Source organism: Bacillus rossius, chromosome 11 (genome assembly GCF_032445375.1).
Source record: "Bacillus rossius redtenbacheri isolate Brsri chromosome 11, Brsri_v3, whole genome shotgun sequence".
Lineage (NCBI taxonomy): Eukaryota > Metazoa > Arthropoda > Insecta > Phasmatodea > Bacillidae > Bacillus > Bacillus rossius.
In genome coordinates, this window is record NC_086338.1 from 2,640,432 (window position 1) to 2,660,782 (window position 20,351).

The 20,351-nt window shown below is 40.3% G+C and overlaps 1 protein-coding gene across 1 annotated transcript in view; it reads left to right on the plus strand.

Moving 5' to 3' along the window:
• The first annotated feature begins 4,803 nt into the window (after positions 1-4,803).
• The window catches only part of LOC134536563 (venom serine carboxypeptidase-like), a 41,176-nt gene continuing 25,628 nt past the window's right edge, over positions 4,804-20,351 (plus strand). The window contains exons 1-3 of the mRNA XM_063376314.1: positions 4,804-5,105; positions 15,148-15,334; positions 17,744-17,890. Of these exons, the coding sequence (XP_063232384.1) occupies positions 4,806-5,105; positions 15,148-15,334; positions 17,744-17,890 (634 nt within the window). The 5' untranslated portion in view covers positions 4,804-4,805. The remainder of the gene's footprint in view (positions 5,106-15,147; positions 15,335-17,743; positions 17,891-20,351) is intronic.

Sequence of the window (20,351 nt, forward strand, 5' to 3'; positions counted from 1 at the left end):
ATTTGCTAATTCAAAATGGTCCGAAGCACGCAGGTGTAGGTTTGGCTCCCGGGAGTTCCACTGCCTGTGCTGTTAGGGCTGACTCCCTATGTCCGATGGGCATGGCCCGCCTGGCAGGCTTCACCTCCAGTGCCGGTTCTGTTTCTGAAAGACATGGGATTTTGAATTGCAAGCTTGCAACAAATACCAAAATGCGAATAGGTCTTGACTTAATTCACCTGTAACTTTATACACCGACAGTTCCTCTATATTTAACTAGTAGTATAGTAGTAGATATTAGAGATTTGTAAATTAGTAATTAGACCTAGATACTAAGTAATAGTCATCAAAAATATATATTTCTAAAATAATAATAAAAAACTAAAACATAAAATAAAAATTAAATAAATAATATTTATAGTAATTATTTTAGTTTTATCTTAAGCCCTGCACGTCCATCCCTGAGTTGGGTGTTTGCATATTTCGTAACGAAATGCCTAGTTTGTAAGTCATTTATCTGTTTTCTGTCTTAGTTTCTTAGTTTTTTAGGTGCTGACTGGTGGCGGAGTGGTCAGTGTAACCACTCACCACCAGGGGCGCTTGCGTCCCTGGTCACTAAATCCAGTACTGGACAATTAGCAAAGAGGACCACGAGTCCAAGTACCCAACCCCCGCATGGTAGATTCTTTTCTACTCTGTCCAACACTTCATCCAGACCATCCTCTGTCTCCTGTAAATTCCTACACGTAATGCATGCCAATTTGCATCCCGCATGAATGTGCCCAGGGTTTTCCCTGTGTCTATGCAGGTTTTACCTGGGCCCAACCTATCTCTAGTTATAGTCTAGATTTAAGAGTGAGGGGAGTTAGTCATGGCGCCAATCGCTGCCATGGCTGGCCAATCCCCTTCTAGCACATGATGCATGCGACCCTCTCCCTGCATGGCTAATCCCAGCATGACTAGGCGTATAGGCTTCGGTCCCTGACTAACCATTAACCCTCCAAAATACACTTTGTTTTAGTTAGGTTAGTAAAAAAAGGTTTTGCGGAGGGGGGATGGTTAAATACATCCGTGAACATGACAAAGGTTGATGAAAGATACTCCTGGCGAAAAAAAGGATTTGTGGAAGAGGGAGGGTTAGCGTCATAGACCAAGAGAAATTGGTGGTGGAAGTAAAAGGCGGGAATGATGGTGTACTTACTTTTGAGTCGCATATTTACTTGCCAGTCGCAAAATACTGTTATGCTTATTGTAGGAATTTCAAGGTCAGTGGTTATGGGAGTATTTTTTTTTTGTGGAGTGTGCAGTGGTTTTTATAACTATAGCTCACATGAGATGATATTAGATTATGTTTGAGTTCAAGTGTGATATTTTCAGTAATACTTTTAGTCACAACAGAACTCTGACAAAACACATAAAATAAATACACTCAGATTCACATAATGTATTGCACTGTGATATTTGCGATTATAAAAGTGATTCTAAGTTGTCCCTCAAATGCCATATAAAAGCAAAGCACTTGAAGCCAGATGTAAAAACTTGAATGTTCTAATGCGCAGGATTTTTATGCTCGGAAGAAGAAAACGGAGAAAGAGGAGACTTGAGAGTTTATTACATGTTGCTCAAAATACACATGGATGGTATCTTTTATCGGAAAGTAAAGACAAGAGAGACGAGAAAGTCCTGGGAACTAATAAAATAAATAGTCACTGCCCTGCGAAAATTGAGGTAACATTCCACATAAAAAAATAAAGTAACAGTTTTTTTTTGTAAATCACATGTTGGCCACCAGTCCTCCGTTCGAACTCGGTGAGGTCATTCGATTAAAATGGCAACGGAGCCTTCCTCCACAGAAGCCGCTGGCAGACTGGCCTCCCACCACTAATGACAAGGTGTGTGTGTATATATATAACCAGCTGGTATGATGTCTTGATCAAAATCTTGTTTTAGTTTGCTGGAGGCTGCCATCTTGTATTCGTCGGATGGAGGCCACCATCTTGTTTTCGTCTGCTAGAGTGTACTGTCACCATGTTAGTTTAATTTACCCACTAAAGTGTATTAATAATTTATTATTACTGTGGCATCCGCCATCTTGAACTTTGGATGCCATCTTGGAAATTCGTAATTATTTAGTTATAAATTTGGGGTAAATTCCACATTTCATAAAATAACACATTAATAAGTATAATGATAAATTCTATCAATATACATCCTTAATTCGATACTTGATCAATGCAAAAAATTATTTTATGTAAAGAATATTAATATGGTGGAAAGTCCTAAAAAAGCTTTAATTCCTCAACTACCAGCCTCCAGTAAGTCGATGATGACATATGACCACCATATTAGAAATTCGTAATTATTTAGCTAGAAATTCGGGAAGGATCCTAAATCCATCACAAAAAAAACTCATTAATATAGTTATTGTTTCGATCGATAGCCATCTTAGGTTCGATATTTGATCAATTAAAAAAATATATTTTAGACAAAAGAAACTTATTTAATAAATCAAGTTCAAAATCCTAAAAGTGGTTTAAGTTACTCAAATACCAGCCTCCGGTAAGATGATATGACCACCATCTTTTAAATTTGAATTTATTGACTTAGAAATTTGGAAAAAAAATCCATAAATCATCAAAAAACTTAATAAAATAATGACTGACACAATATATTTCCGTACTTGGTTTTATTCTTAGCTAGTGATACGGGTAACTAAAGCTTAAAATAAAGTTCAAATTCTGTTTCCCGTTACCTCTTTTGGAGTTTATTAATCGTTCACTCTATGAAAAAAATCTCAGACAAGATTCCTGTCCGACGAATTAAATATGTCGTCACGCTACTTAACACGAAAGTCAATTTTTTTCGATGCAATAAATACATTCCAACCAGTTCAGGTACAATGCTATATGTTTAGGCCAAATGTCTTCGGACCATGAGCATAGACGTGCGCAGGACTTCAGTATTGGTAGTGCCAGATTACACAACAGCCCTGTCATTCACGGACCCCGAGCCAATAGCATGGGGTCCGGGGGTCATCTTCCGGAAAAAATTTGGATTTGAAAGCGCAAAATGGTGCTATTTAAGGTGTTTCCGAACAAAAACATTAAATACACAGATGTAAAAATTTTAACATTCTTTATGACAAATTATGGCTTTGAACGTTATAATCACCAGGAAAACTACTAAACTATTTAAAGTTTTAAGCTTTGTTGAGCCATAAAGTCAATTGCACAAATTGTTTGCACGGAATTCATGCTGGTGGCTTTGAAAAACCGTACTTATATGTTTTCTGAAGACGAGCACACATCTGTAACTCGACACGATTGGAAAACATATTTTTTTTTGGAAATAATACGGATTTTTGTAAGTATGTATTATTTCTGCTTGTGAAAAACAAAATAACGTTAACCCTAATGGTGGTGCCAAGGCACCTGTGGCACCTACCGTGCGCACGCCTATGACCATGAGACCAGGTCATGTACAATATAAGACATATAGGCCAGACATTTCCAAACTACAAGAACTTCTTCGTCGATAGCTAAGATAACATTTTTCAAGCAGTCAAGATAAATTCTTCGAACTGTCAGACATAAGTATCGATACAATCAATTGCAAGCAATTAGACCAACAGAATTTGTTTTATGCTTAGTAAAGCACCAAGAATCACCGAATAATGTTTGATCAAGACTAAGAGGTTTTGAACCAGTAAATATTCAGAGCTCCTACAGATGTGACTAAGCACATTCAACGAAACGAAAAAAATCAACAAAAGAAAAAACACCAAATACACAGAATGAGCACACAGAACATACACAGGACACACAATGGACACACAGTACACACACAGTACAAACACAGTAGCCTACTTACAGTACACACTCTAGACACAAAGCACACGCACCGTACATTCAAAAAAGTGGAGAGTTCTAGAAAACAAAATGGCGGAAAGTTATAGAAAACTCAATGGCAGAATCCAAGATGGTGGATCCAAAATGGCGGATCCAAAATGGCCCCTGGGGTTACGGTCAAAGTTTAAGGTAAAGGTAATCCAAGATGGCTGCTGTGATATCACAATCCAAATTGGCGGACATCGGAAACACCACCACAGCTAGAAGCCAGTCTCAGAACCGGCCAATATATACTAACTTCAAAAATTAAATTTGGGCTCGGGAGGGGATATGCCTCCTCCCCGTTCAGGGGTAATCTAGAGCCGCTCTTGCATACAATGTATTCTCGGAAGACAATCGGCGAAGCGCTAGAGGGCGCTTTCCAACAGACGATACAAACTATCAGTTCACAGCAACCGCCGTCACGTCCAGCCAGATGTTTGCGCACACGAGCCTTGATAAGGCCGACATGTGCCAAAAGCTCGGGCTCGCGGACTGCAGTGCAAAGGAAGCACGAGGATTGTACCAGGAAGGTTTTACAACGAGACACTTGCCAGATGCGAGAACCTTCCAGTGACCACACCATCATCCATGCAGAAGATGCCCGTCTGCAAACTGCAGTAGGGATGTCGAGCGAGCGGGAAGCGTGCCTGTAATCCCGTGTCTCCCAGTCTTGTTCCTCGAATTCCACGCAGCGTCCTCCTGCGCTTCACCGGTTTGTGATTTGTGCTTGTCTTGTTGTGTTGAATGTGTCCCATCACCCTCCGTTTGCACTACGAGTTTTGAAACATTACGTAATACTCCACAGCATATTTATCTCTAAAGACAATATTATTATCAGTGCCTATCTGTACCTGTCTTTCGTAACCATATCTCCTACCACTTGACGAGCACGTAAATAAGTGTTCGTAGCGACAGCATCTGTCAGCAGACACCACGATGTTCACCAGAGTGCTGTGCCTGTGTGCCCTGGTCTCCAGCCCAGCGCTGGCACTGAGCTACCCGGGCTTCTTCCTGCGGACTCCGAGCAGAGAACCGCACAGGTCTTACCGCGAGGAGGAGGTCGGCGCCAAGCTGATCCTCACCAGCTACATAGAGGCTGGGAGGATCGAGGAGGCCCGGAACCTCTCCAGAGTCACTGGGGGAGTGTTCCCTGCAGACATCCCCAGCTACTCTGGCTTCCTCACGGTGGACAGGGCCTACGACTCCAACCTCTTCTTCTGGTTCTTCCCGGCTGAGGTAGGGTGCTTCTGTTTGCGAACACCTCCTGAGAGAAAGTTCATTAAATCAACAAAACTGGCCATCTCCCTCGGAACAGTTTTGCGAGAAATCGAGGAAAACTGTTTACTCAATTCCATGATGTGGCATTCAAGACGGTTTATTAAATGAATATGGCCGCTTTTGTAATTAACTGCCCCTTATTCACTGTGGATTACCATGGAATTTGATTTTCTAGAACAAAACCATTTTTTTTGTGGAGATGGCCGGTTTTTGGAAATACACGACTCAATTTACACTAAGGGCTGTTTCTGTAATGTTGAACATACACCTCGCTTGCATTCATTGATCTGTCACAAATATTGGCAACATATATTCACCAAGTGTAATATAACATGTGTAAAATGTTGTTTATTTTTAGTTATTATTTTCATTTGCGCGAATTTTTGTGCATATTATATTATTTTTTTACTATCTGTTCGAAAGTGTTTGTGAAAAACAACAAATTCAAGTGAGGCATCATGTAACATTTACATAATTATCTTTAATTACAAGTAAAGACGTGTGAGACCGAGCATAAATGACCTTTCAGCCTAAACTGACCTTAAAATGTGTATCTTAAAGGATATAAGATATTTTATACATTTCGTCTGGTTGCAATTATCCTCACATATTCGCCGGAAAACATGAGTGAAAAAAATAGTCGCACGCGTTCTTTAATGTATTCTCGTGCCTTTGATGAGTTTGGGGCATTTTTATTTTATTTTATTTTATCAATAGCCGGCCTAATGCTAACAACACCCTTTATGTTTATCTGTTACAGTCAAATTATTAATTTGATCCCATAACAATTTTTAATTTTCTGACAATTGTAAATTGTAAATTTAAACAAATTGTAACAGACTTGGTTTTGCAACAAGCTGTAGGGAAAATCAGGCGAACATTTTACAAAACAACACAAACTTCTGGTTATAAAAATTGTATATAAAACAATCACTATACAATATTAAGTTAACTTCAGTAAAACGTAACAAATGACTTATTGAAAATACTCGTTAAATTTCTGACTACGCCTTTGAACTCGCTCAGCTCTGGATAGCTAAAGTAGAAACAAATAATAACAATTAAGGTCTGAAACAGTAGCTTGGAGTAATTAACCATTAAACATCAAGAATAACGCTGTTTCCAACTCAGTCAAGTTGACTAAAGCTAGTACAATAGAAAAGTAATTCCTGGGACTGGCTTCTGGCAGGTGCCGAGGTGCTGACCGCCATATTGGATTGTGACGTCACGGAAGCCATATTTGGCTCAAAATTCCTCAAAATTCCTAAAAAAATGACTCAAAATTCCTATAAGTTTTCCTATTACGAGGAAAAAATTCCCGTCTTGAAAGAAAATTTTCCGTTTTATTTCTCAAAAGATCAAAAATTCTAAATTCGAAAAACCTTTAAAGACTTTTGTCTTAGAAATAACCCAAATACCAAAAAATAGCTTAAGACTCCGAAAAGAAAGCCGCCCTAAGCCGCTGATATCAGGACCTTTTACCATAAAAATTCAAATTCTTTAATTTTCAACTATAAATTTCCGAAAAAATTCAAAAAAAAAAAAAAAATCCCAAAAATTGTTTACTTCAATTATTTATTTCATTAATCGGTTTCGGTCCTCGGATCGATTCCCAACGAGAGTAAACATATAATTATTAATAAAATACTCAAACAAATCTTAATAAAAAATTAAAATAAGAATTTCTTACGTAACACACATCATCTTCAATTTTGACATAACCATTGCGTTTACGACAACCATTTTGAATTCTGGCATTTTGTTTCCTAGAACTTTCCACCCTCTTGTAATTGAAAGCCCCACTCCGCAATGATGCAATTTTTGTTACAACCGCCATCTTAAAAATCCGTAATTTTTGTGCTAGAAAATCAGACAGTAATTTAAAATCCATAAAAAATTTAATTAATCATATTTTAATAAAATATTATTTAATAAACTCCGCTGCACATTTTTTTACGGTCACCATCTTGGATGTGTATGATGTAATCGTTGCACGTTTAGTTACAACCGCAATCTTGGATTATGATAGCACGACAGCCATATTCAAAACCCGTAATTATTATCAGATTTAAAATAGAAAAAAAAAATTAAAATTTGTAAGAAATTAATCAATCAAATATTAATATATTATTATTTATAAAAAAACGTACTTACGTCATTGAGCTCGGGGATTTTGGTTAGAACCCATTGAAATCAAAAAATAAAAAATGGCGAGCGATCCTTCCTCTACGAAAGCTGCTGGCAGACTGACCTCCCACCACTAATGTCAAGAAATATATATCGCCAGCTAGTATGACGTCATGTCCGCCATCTTGTTTTCGTCGGCTGGAGGCCACCATCTTGATTTCGTCTGCTAGATTGCGCTACCACCATTATAGTTTAATTTTTGTCCACTAGAGTGCAGCATTCATTTATTACTGCTGCGTCCATCATCTAGGCATTTGGCCACTGTGCCGGAAATGAGGTATTTCGGCACGTTTTTTTAAAATTGTTATTATAATTCAAATTATTTTTTGAAATTTTATTTTTTATATCATTTAGTTACAAAAGGGTGATTTACACTTTATTAGGCTGGTGTACTCTACGTAGTTAAAATTTGTGCCAGTGGACCGAGGCACCCTTTCTCAGGGACCTATCTGATCTTTTGCAAATCTAAGACATCGTTGGCAGCCCGTTTGACATTTCTCCCGCTTGCAGTTACGTCCCCGGCCTGTAACATTATTTCCTTGCATGACTAAAACTGCATACAACAGCTCTGGACGAGTTGTTACCATTTCTCAGAGACGAGTTTACCATAGCCTTTCCCGTCACGCACATAGAGTAAGTAAAGGGAGAGGCGCCACTCCCATAGTAATGATCGTTTGCTTAAATTTGTAAACAAAACCCTTGCGATCATACCATTTCTTTGCAATTTGACAACGAAAAAATTACAGCCAGATACAACCTGAGAAAGGTTTAGCGCGCGATAGTTGGCACCGTTGTAGTTGCCATATTTTATATTTTTTCGATAAAGGCTACTGATATTGTAAAATTGCTTTATGTTAGTACTTATAATAGGACGTTAAACTATTTCCACAATAGAAAAAAAATTTCCGCAATAGAAAAAACTTCGGTCTTAGGTGGATTCAAACCCGCGTTTGTTTGATCTGAAACACCACGCCTTAGACCGCACAACCACCAATCAATCTTACGTAAAGAGGTTCAAGTGTACGTTCTGATATAATATTTTTCTGTACTAGTAAAGTTGAAATTATACAGCCAGATTAAAACTGATGATCGTTTAGTAATTAATTTTATTTCTGTTTATTATATTTATTTTCCATTCCGTTATATATTTTTAATTTTCAACTTCAAAAACAGTAGCAGGTAATATGGAGAACGACAGGCCAACGTGCTCTAATTTTCGTTTTCGGCAATATGCCACGCAGCATCTAGTTTTCAGTGACATTTTAAAAATATATACTTTTACTTTAAAATCCCATTATTACCACGAGACAATACAATACAATACAATACAATATGTAATTATAACAACTGGATATGTAATAAACTAGAGAACAAATCTTGTAATATATTTTTTTTATTCCAATGTTGGTGAAACATGGTATGATCCAATTTATAAGGATTCAGTTTGTCCTATCTACTGTCACCCCCCTGGTCACGCATACATCTTAGGTTCTCTCCTCTCCTCTCTAGGACTCTCGTTCCCAGCCTCGTTGCATTTTTGTCCCCCCCTTCCCCTTCCCAGCTCCCTCTCGGTTCTGAGAATTTAGCCCAGGACCATTGACCTGACGTGATACCCACCATGCAGTGACCGACTCCAAGGACAACTTGCCATAAAAAAAAAATGTGTGCAAGGATGGACCACCCACGACATCTAGCGGCAGAAACAGTAACTTCTTCTTTTGTCGCCAGCTCGTGGAGCTGACGCCCGCGACACCTAGTGGCAATCTTGCTAACTTCCCCCTTCTGTCCCCTTTAGGCCACCAGAGTACAGCACCGGCTACTCCATAAGGCCCTATGCTTCCTCCTCGCGGCCTGTAAAAGTTGATTGTATGTTGCTTTCTGTGCCTGCCAGTAGAGACCGCAGCAGTCGCCTTCCGGCGCAAACAACTGAAGTCGTAGCTACGACCACTTCGGGCACCTCCGGATGTGTTCGGTCCAGAGCCGAACCTTCCCCCTCCTTTTCCCTAGGGCCGACCGCCCATTTTAATTAGGAGTTTTGTCCACCATCGCGGCACTCTGACTTCGGCTACTTACCGCGTCATCTCGGCGTCCCCCTCTGATAAGAGGCTTTTTCGCGGCAACAACGAAATCGTGTGAATCAGGAATGTAGTCAGCTGTGTTAAGGGATGTGATCCCAGCTTAAAATTTCTGTAGTAGCCAGTCAGTAGTAACAATTAGAAAACAAGTCATGTCTTAGTTTAAAGTTTAATTAATTATTTTTATTTTACTAAATGATATTTTCTGCCGCTTCATCCGCGCAACTCTCGGTCAGCGCTGTTATGATGTCGGCGCGAGACATCTCCTGAGCCCTGGAGCTACACCCTGTTTGGCGAGTTACTTCGGTCTTTTTCCTCCCCGAATTCCCGTTTGTTGGCCTTTTCGCGCCGACTGTGTTTGATTGTCTGGAAGCAGGTCTAATTCGTTTGGAATTTGGCTTGTGTTTCAGACAGGGTCCAACATTTGGACGCCGAAATTGCACCCATAATGTTGTCCAGGACCTCCAGCTTCATTTCTCTCTAAGAGCTTCCTCCCGGCCAGATGTCCAACTTGAAGCCCCGGGTGATATTCTAAAATATAACTTCTCCCTACCGCCAACGAAACAAATTATTTAAAAAAAGACAAGCTAGCAGTGACATAAAGAACTTAACCAATACAATTATGTAAAGTTATAATAATAACTATAATATGTCAGGAGAGATACTTCAAATTTCTGTTTCTGTAATTATTCAGTTATTACAAGTATAGTATGACTTGTTTTAATAATATCGGGCCGGCCCCCTTTAATAACTTTAATATATTGTGTATACCATGTTATTGTGAAACCAAAACAAAAGATTCATTTAATTCTTTTTAAATAAAACAGGGAACCTATAGACAAAGCTACTTATGTAGTGTTTATTTATTTATCATTTACCTTAATCTATTTAAACGATCCACTAGCTCCCAAGTTGCTTGTGTGCAGGGAGTATAAATTTGTCTTGTTCACCACCTCGTGCCCCCTCTGGTAATACCTACTTGTATTTTTCTTTATAATTTTCCGCAGCTGTTTCCTAGGCCTTTTGTTTATTAAATTAAAATAATATAATTTTAGGGCACGAGGGGCGTATCACCAGCATCTTGAAAATATGTAATTTTTAAGCTAGAAAGTCGTGAAAAATTCCATAATTCATCAAAAAATCTGAAATTAATATACTAATGGATTCAATGGATTCCTGTCATATAATTGTATGTAAAAATAATAATTTATTTAAACATGGTGAAATTCCTAAAAATAACTTAAATTACTCATCTACCAGCCTCCAGTAAGCGGATGATAACATATTGAACACCATCTTGAAAATTAAAATTAGCATAGAAAATCGGGAAAAAATAAAAAATCAATAAATCACTCAATAATCAATAATTTAATAATTTATAGAACGATATCCTTCCACTTATCGATCTATGACAATACAAAAAATATTAAAATATCACATGTATTTAACATAAAAGTGACAAATTAAAATAAAATTTCTTTACAAATACAATTTAGTACATAAGTTGTACTCTATTACAGGAAACTTGTGAAAGTTAACAATATTATAAACATTTAGTTCTGCATTGGCTTAAACTGACTAATTCTTAGCTCTTTCGGTTTACTCAAGCCAGAGACCAGCCAGATCTATTTCCTACATAGTCTTTTTCTTCCCGACAGAGTTTCTCGCTTTTACAGACTGCTTTACATTGTTGGTATTGTAAATGGGAGTATTCACTGTCTTGAATGCACACTTCTTCGCTTTGTCCTGAAACAGATATGGTTTGCTATATACACAGTCCAAACACAAGTTATATTTTAAAGGTCCGTATGTAGCTACTTCATCAGTAAGCTGATTGATAATATTCTGCCTGATATCGTCAAGTATAGTATAAATGTATTTCAACTCACTAAACGTATTTATGTAATAGTAGTCTTTCAACATTCCACGAAATGCAGATTTCGCTAAATGGAATCCGTTATCATTTCCCTGTAATGCACAGAGCACAGTCTGAGTCTTAGCTTCACGTCCAGGCCTCAGCACATTCGGTTGCTGATCATATGCTTTTGTGCTTGTACGCATATGAGTCTCTATTCTAAAGTGAGGAGTCGAAATGTATGCAGGTAGTTCATCAGTAGGCACAAGGACTTCGCCTTTACATTTCTTTGTACAATAGTTGCAGCAGTTATGTCAAAATTGAAGATGGTGTATGTGACGTCTGAAATTCTTTTTTTTTTTTTAAATTTTTTATTAAGATTTTTTTAGTTTTTATTAATAAATTATATGTTTACTCTCTCCGGAAATCTAACCGAGAACCTAAATCGATTAAGACAATATACAATTGAAGTAAGCAATTATTTTGAATAAGTATATTTGGAAGTTTTTCGGAATTTTTTGGTCGAAAATTATGAATTTGAATTTTATGGTCATAGTCAAGGACAAGGTTGTGATAACAGTGGCTTATGGCGGCTTGCTTTTTAGGAATTTGTGTTCTTTCCAAGGCAAAAGTCTTTTAAAGTTTTTCGAATTCAGAATTTTTGAAATTTGTTGAATAAAATGGGAATTTTTCACTCAAACCGGGAATGTTTCCCTCGAAATAAGGATGTTATTAGGAATTTTGAGTCATTTATGAGGAATTTTAAGGAATTTTAGTTCAATATGGCCACCTTGACGTCACAATCCAAAATGGCGTTGGACACATCAGCACTTCAGCTTGAAGCCAGTCCCAGGAAATACTTTGCTATTCTACTAAAGACAAAAAGGTTCGAAAGATACTGTAAAAAATAGATGCATAACAATTTTAAAATTCAAATACAAATCCTCGCAACTATTTAAAAATTAAAAGCAAACCTGCCGAGTAAGTGTTTATTTCAAATTAACCCATTCGTAAACATTTATAAAATAAGAAACCTTCACAAGACGGGACACTTCCGTACTTAAAATAAGACATTAATGACAAAAACTACTTTTCTCTGTTTAGGAAATCAGTATCTAAAGTGTTCGATGCAGAATAATTACTGAAGTTGTTCACTAGCATATGCGGGTCATGAGTAACTACGTATCTCGCCTTTCTCTTCGGGCTCTCTTGCTGACTCCTGCCGCCTCGCTACTCGCTACTCGCTACTCGCTACTCGCTCTCCAGACCGCCTCGTCTGGAACCTCCACATTCACTACTAAACCTTCCGCGTTACAAGTTTTACTTATTTGGCGTTATTAAATACTAATTTATTATATGAATATGTTCTGATGAGGTAATTATTTACTTAATATAAAAGTATATTTAACTTTCAATTAAAAAGCCTGCATGGAAACAATTAATAAAAAATAAATTAAAAAAAGAGATGTGTGATATTATAAATATGGTTGCTAAAGTATAGATTCAATAAAATTGAAAATTTTCATTTAATGATCAGTGTTCGTAATTAATATAAACACGTGCATAAAAGTAATTATTTAATTTAATTAAATAATACTGATAAATTTTAATTATAAATGAAAATTAATAAATATTCTGAATACTTTAAAAAATCATATTTTGTTATTTATTAAATAATAATGAATTAAATTAAATTTATCAGGCAAATAAAATATATATGGAAATATAAAGTCGCTTGTATCAATTAAACTTGGAAAAAAAAATACTAACACAATTTCTATCACTAATATTCAGAATGGATAAATGTTTTATTTTATTTATATGGACTAGAATCCAATATCAATGACTAAAGTATATGATTTAAAAGCACACGTATATGTTTTATTTGTATGTAACGTGCTTCCATCCTGTGAGTTGTTGAATGATGCGCGCGCGGTTGAAACGTGGCTCAAGGAACAGGCGGGTGCAAGCAGCGCTGGCGACATGAAGCAGGCTCTGCCCCTGCTTGCAGCTCGCCCAGCAGAGCGCCCCCGTGCTGCTGTGGCTGCAGGGAGGCCCAGGCGCCTCCTCCATGTACTCGCTGTTCGAGGAGAACAGGTCCTGCCCTGCTTGCAGCTCGCCCAGCAGAGCGCCCCCGTGCTGCTGTGGCTGCAGGGAGGCCCAGGCGCCTCCTCCATGTACTCGCTGTTCGAGGAGAACAGGTCCTGCCCTGCTTGCAGCTCGCCCAGCAGAGCGCCCCCGTGCTGCTGTGGCTGCAGGGAGGCCCAGGCGCCTCCTCCATGTACTCGCTGTTCGAGGAGAACAGGTCCTGCCCTGCTTGCAGCTCGCCCAGCAGAGCGCCCCCGTGCTGCTGTGGCTGCAGGGAGGCCCAGGCGCCTCCTCCATGTACTCGCTGTTCGAGGAGAACAGGTCCTGCCCTGCTTGCAGCTCGCCCAGCAGAGCGCCCCCGTGCTGCTGTGGCTGCAGGGAGGCCCAGGCGCCTCCTCCTTGTACTCGCTGTTCGAGGAGAACAGGTCCTGCCCTGCTTGCAGCTCGCCCAGCAGAGCGCCCCCGTGCTGCTGTGGCTGCAGGGAGGCCCAGGCGCCTCCTCCATGTACTCGCTGTTCGAGGAGAACAGGTCCTGCCCTGCTTGCAGCTCGCCCAGCAGAGCGCCCCCGTGCTGCTGTGGCTGCAGGGAGGCCCAGGCGCCTCCTCCATGTACTCGCTGTTCGAGGAGAACAGGTCCTGCCCTGCTTGCAGCTCGCCCAGCAGAGCGCCCCCGTGCTGCTGTGGCTGCAGGGAGGCCCAGGCGCCTCCTCCATGTACTCGCTGTTCGAGGAGAACAGGTCCTGCCCTGCTTGCAGCTCGCCCAGCAGAGCGCCCCCGTGCTGCTGTGGCTGCAGGGAGGCCCAGGCGCCTCCTCCATGTACTCGCTGTTCGAGGAGAACAGGTCCTGCCCTGCTTGCAGCTCGCCCAGCAGAGCGCCCCCGTGCTGCTGTGGCTGCAGGGAGGCCCAGGCGCCTCCTCCTTGTACTCGCTGTTCGAGGAGAACAGGTCCTGCCCTGCTTGCAGCTCGCCCAGCAGAGCGCCCCCGTGCTGCTGTGGCTGCAGGGAGGCCCAGGCGCCTCCTCCATGTACTCGCTGTTCGAGGAGAACAGGTCCTGCCCTGCTTGCAGCTCGCCCAGCAGAGCGCCCCCGTGCTGCTGTGGCTGCAGGGAGGCCCAGGCGCCTCCTCCTTGTACTCGCTGTTCGAGGAGAACAGGTCCTGCCCTGCTTGCAGCTCGCCCAGCAGAGCGCCCCCGTGCTGCTGTGGCTGCAGGGAGGCCCAGGCGCCTCCTCCATGTACTCGCTGTTCGAGGAGAACAGGTCCTGCCCTGCTTGCAGCTCGCCCAGCAGAGCGCCCCCGTGCTGCTGTGGCTGCAGGGAGGCCCAGGCGCCTCCTCCATGTACTCGCTGTTCGAGGAGAACAGGTCCTGCCCTGCTTGCAGCTCGCCCAGCAGAGCGCCCCCGTGCTGCTGTGGCTGCAGGGAGGCCCAGGCGCCTCCTCCATGTACTCGCTGTTCGAGGAGAACAGGTCCTGCCCTGCTTGCAGCTCGCCCAGCAGAGCGCCCCCGTGCTGCTGTGGCTGCAGGGAGGCCCAGGCGCCTCCTCCATGTACTCGCTGTTCGAGGAGAACAGGTCCTGCCCTGCTTGCAGCTCGCCCAGCAGAGCGCCCCCGTGCTGCTGTGGCTGCAGGGAGGCCCAGGCGCCTCCTCCATGTACTCGCTGTTCGAGGAGAACAGGTCCTGCCCTGCTTGCAGCTCGCCCAGCAGAGCGCCCCCGTGCTGCTGTGGCTGCAGGGAGGCCCAGGCGCCTCCTCCATGTACTCGCTGTTCGAGGAGAACAGGTCCTGCCCTGCTTGCAGCTCGCCCAGCAGAGCGCCCCCGTGCTGCTGTGGCTGCAGGGAGGCCCAGGCGCCTCCTCCATGTACTCGCTGTTCGAGGAGACCGGGCCCTTCTCCGTGAGCGCTGACGGCGCGGCGCTGGACAGGAACCCCTACTCGTGGCACAAGAACCACTCCGTCGTCTACATCGACAGTCCCGTCGGCACAGGTGCAGTCTCCAGTCCCGTACACTGCGAGTCAGTGCTTTCCGAGGCTGGTGTACGCTTTATTATTGTGAACTAGCTAATGCCTGCCATGAGATTTGTAATTAGTTTGAATAAGGTACACATATACAAAGCACCTCTCTATCTCTCTATACATCTACCTACATATATACAAAGGCTGTTCTTTTTCAGCCTCAGATGTGCTATAAAAAAATGAAAAAGGGGGTTGTCTGTAAAGCCGCTTTACGGACGATAAGTTTACGTGATAACGTCATAAGAAAACGTTGATGAAAATTTGCATACCATAACCTGTTTGATATTATAGAAGATTTTCTCGCACGGTAGTTGGCCGGTTCTCGCACGCTCGGCTCAGGTGGAACGTGACAATGAGTCATGCTTTTTCATGCGTACAGCCTGGCGTTCATCGATTTATAAGACGTTATCACGTCAAAAAATTCACATAACAAAAATTTTAGTATCGTAAGTTTAGCAGAGTCTTACTTATTTTTCTATGTAATCGCCGAAACGATCGAGTCATTTGTAATATCGCGACACAAGCTTCTCGGTGTCTTCTCTGAAGAAGTCAGCCGCCAGTGAAGAGAGATACAGGGCCAGCGCCTGGAGGTCCGTCTCCCGCATGACGCCGCTGTGAGGCGGGTGGCCTGCCCGGCTCCTGCGTCAGAACTCACCGTAAGACTTGCGAATAGTGGTTAGTCCATGGCTGTATCCGAATACCTAGGGATGCGTCCTTTAAGTTTACGTCCCTACATCCCTAAAAAAATTCACCCACAGTTTAAAGGGTGCATTCTAAAGGATGTACGATATCCGAATTGTTTTGCAGCTAGCACTACCTGTTGGTTTGTCACTGTACTAATGTGCATTGGCATTTTATATTCATGACATCTAAGGTGGGCCAATAAAACGTATATGAACATTCAAAATTGTATACAATTTCGGATGATTTCAATTATCGGTGGGAATTGAAATATGGAAGAAAATTTGAATCTGCGCCTTTTTTTCCCTACACTTCAAATTAATTTACTGTTTATGTGAATTATGTAAACATATACTAATGGTATAAGTATTTATAAATACCATCGTTACATTTCACGTATTTATCTTCTAGTTCAAAATCCATTTTGATTAATTATCCCGTATCACACGTTCGCTCTTTAAAGGTTATGTTCACAATAACAAAGCTAAGGGATGTATGGACATATCAGTGGATGCGAGAGTCGCATCCCTAGAAATCTCGAACTAGTGGACGCATGAGAGGATGCATCGACATCCCTTGTGAGAGTTCGGATACAACTCAAAGATGGCCGCGTCCATTACGATGCACTATCTATGGATCTCTTAGCTAAGGGATCCATGAGGCCAGTATTCGGATACAGCTGATATGTCTCGCAGGGTCGTCGGGAGGGAGAGAGAATGCCTGTATCTCCCTCGCCGCCTGGTCGTCTCTGCTTGCGCACGCAACGCAAGCTGATGAGCATTTTCCCGCCTTGTTTCTGGCGACAATGCGGATCATCTTGTGATTCGGTTGTTGGAAGTATTGTTTGTTAAAAAGCTCAACTCACGTTTCTATTGTCATTTGGTATATATTCAGCTGGTAAAGCTACAGTTACAGAAAGGTCATGTCAGTAATTGTCAGCACATTCGAAACGTATTGAAAGCACGAGGGCAAGCTATCCTGAAGTTGGTGTTGTTTTTGTTAGAAAATATCTTAGGTTTCATAGAATAGTTTGTAAAAAATGGCTGAGGAATTCCGCTAGAGTATATAAAAGCAACGTTTATGTTTATTAACTTGAATGTAAATTTAATGTCCTGAATTTCTATTCGGTTTTATTTTAACTTATAATATAGCCTATGTCAGTTAATTGTAAATAATTAATGTTACTAATAGTTCGAGAAATTACATTTAAACATTGTAGCTCTTGAGCTGATTTTTAAAGGTTAATTAAACTATACATTTAATATCCATATATTTATCATAACTTTTTTTTTGTGTACAAGATTAAATCTGTCCTGACTTTATACTTATTTTCTAACTTGGCAGCCTTGTAAATGTTTGACTACTTGGCAATTTGTTCCTACAAACACGTTAAATTAAATTGATATATTTTTGCATTTTTTCACTTAAAGCCTGTGCTAAGGGTGTTTTGAGTTATTTAAAGTTTAGTAATTTTCGGGTTATTGATATTTTCTATTTTCAGAACTGGAATTTACAGCCATAACATTTAGCGTTAAAGTCAATTTCATTTTATCATCAATAATTATTTCATAACTTGAGAACATACTTATGGAATTTTACTTTAGTTAATTGTTCAGCTTGGTACTTGGTTATGTTGCTGTTGATGAGTAAGTCACTGTAAATACATGTTTGTAGCATGTATATTGGATTTTATGTGCAGGCTTCAGCTACACAAGGAACTCTTCAGGCTACGCCACCAACGAAGTGGAAGTAGGAAGAAATCTGTACAACGCGTTGTTGCAGTTCTTCACGATGTTCCCAGAGCTTCAGAAGAATGACTTTTTCATCACTGGGGAGTCGTACGCTGGTGAGTTACAAAATATATTTACTCAATCCGAAGGTGTGTATATGTATATATATATATATATTTATTCACCATATATATTAATATATGTGTCTTTAACAATATATTTTATATTCTTGTAGAAATAAAGCTTTTACTGGTGAAATTAATGTTACATAGTTTTTTTAATTATTTGTATTTTTTTTAGATTAATTTATTTTTTCACTTAAGTACATATATTACGAAATATTATACTGACTGTCCAGAGTTCATCGTTGACTCAAATTTATCATTTCAAAGTGCATGTGCGGTAACGCACTTGATAGCTTTCTATGAGAACATGGATTTGATCTCAGTTGGTTTGCAATAATTTGCACGTTTTAAAATAAATTTCATTAATTTTTTGCTAAGTTTATTTAAAAGAAAGTGGAATGCCAGTAAATACTGCAAGCATTCTAAAAGCATGATTGCAAAGCAACTGGTGACATTGTCTTTGTCCCATTTTTGCTTTTGGTTAAAATATTATTATTCTCTAAACAAACACTCGCCCTCATGTAATTTATATTAGAAAACGTCACCCAGATGTACCTACTAAAATATTAATGGCATTTTAACTGCGTTTCTTCAATTTAATGGATAAGAACATTTTGATTCCTATCAGTAATTGTGAATCGAATTTCTAGTCGATTTTCCGAAGAATAATTGTTTATGGATCACCTTTCTGTATAAATGTTTTTACGTATCTATTTGTTTCCCCGTGTAAAACTCGCCCCCCCCCCCCCCTCAACCTAAAATTATATGTATGATATTTCTTAAGTAGACCTCTTATCTAATTTATTTGACTTTTGAATATTTTTTTCAAAATTGGTTCTGAAACACTAGCAATTCTCTTAGACCTCAAATGAAAAACGATGCCAAAAATTCGCCAATTTTGCTTCGCATAAAAATTATACCATATTTTTGTTTTTAAAGCAGGATTGTATTTATTATTTTTTGAGGATTGCCCACTTTTATCCAATATGCTATTTGAAAAGTTTAAAATTATATATATAGGCAATTATTTGACTTTTGGCGTATTTTATTGAACTTGGCTTACAATTACTTATAATTCAAAAAAATCATTCGACAATAGCTCGAAAAATATGCATCAATATAAAATGTGTTAGCGCTCAAAAAACGCTTAGAGTTATGATTATTGAGCAGAATTACATCCATAAATCATCGATAATTTTACTGATTCACCACTTTAAAAAAATGGCATCTAGAGTTTTATAGAAAACTTACTTCGATTAAATTTCTGTTCCTGCATTTTTAAAGCTTCTAGAATTGAATCTTGTATGTTCGGTCGAATTTGGTTTTCAATTTATAGTGTAGCCTGCTACCCCGTGCCGGGGCGAGCAGCCCACGTCCATCCCTACCAGGACAGCCAGTTACAACCATTGTGTTTGAACCCAGCTGACTGAATTCACCATGGCTAGTCGCGTACACACGGTAGAGACGCTAAACTAAAATTAAACACTTGATTATGTGTTGAGTAGATTATTGCAGCATTCATAAATTTATTCTGACACATAAAAAAATAAATTATAATACACGGACTATTAACAAGTGGAATAAAATACATAAAAAATTACAATCCTGACGTGATGCCTGGCCTTAGCGATCACGTTACCTACAACACCAAGGACTTGCCTTCGCATAAGTCTAAGTCCGTACTGGAAAGACGCGGGGGAGAGGGGGAGTCCACACCAAAGCTTGCCTACCGTCCCAAACCAACTTCTTCTTACACCAATAACAAATTAAAGTTTTACTTACAGTAATTCTCGCCGTGTAGTAGAAATTAACCAAAACTGTAGCGCCTCCGGGTACCCGGGCTGTAGACTCGGCGTAGGTGACACATGTAGCACAGTCAAACGGCAGCGGTCTTCGAACTTCAGGACGAGGTGCATTAACACTCGCGACTCACGAGAAGTTTAAGATTGCTTACGGTAAATAAATTTCCGTCCCTTCCAAATTAAAAAAAAAAATCAGCTGATGCAGGCCGCGGCAGCGACGGCACCGCGTAGCAGTCTCCACGGCTAACAGCTAACAACGGCCGTGTGGGTCGCGTCCCTACTCCCGTGCACGGAGCTACACCGACACCCCATATTCATGGAACTATCAGCTGTTCCATCGTCGGTCAATGCCCGCAAGCCTCTCACGTCGCCAGCGTCCAAACAGTCTCTCCCCTGCATACGTCACATTCCCGTGACGTCATCCACCTCCCTCCGCTAATTCCCCTCTTTCATACGTGGACAAGTCCATTCAACAGAGGTAAAAGGCTGTACGGAAAACCAAAGTCTTTGATTAATTTTAACTGAGACTTTTGAAGATGTAAATAAAAATAAATATGAAAACATTAACTAAAAAATTACATTAACATTAAAATAAACATAGTTAAACATTAAAGATAATAACATGAGACACCAGAAGTATCTCAATAGCA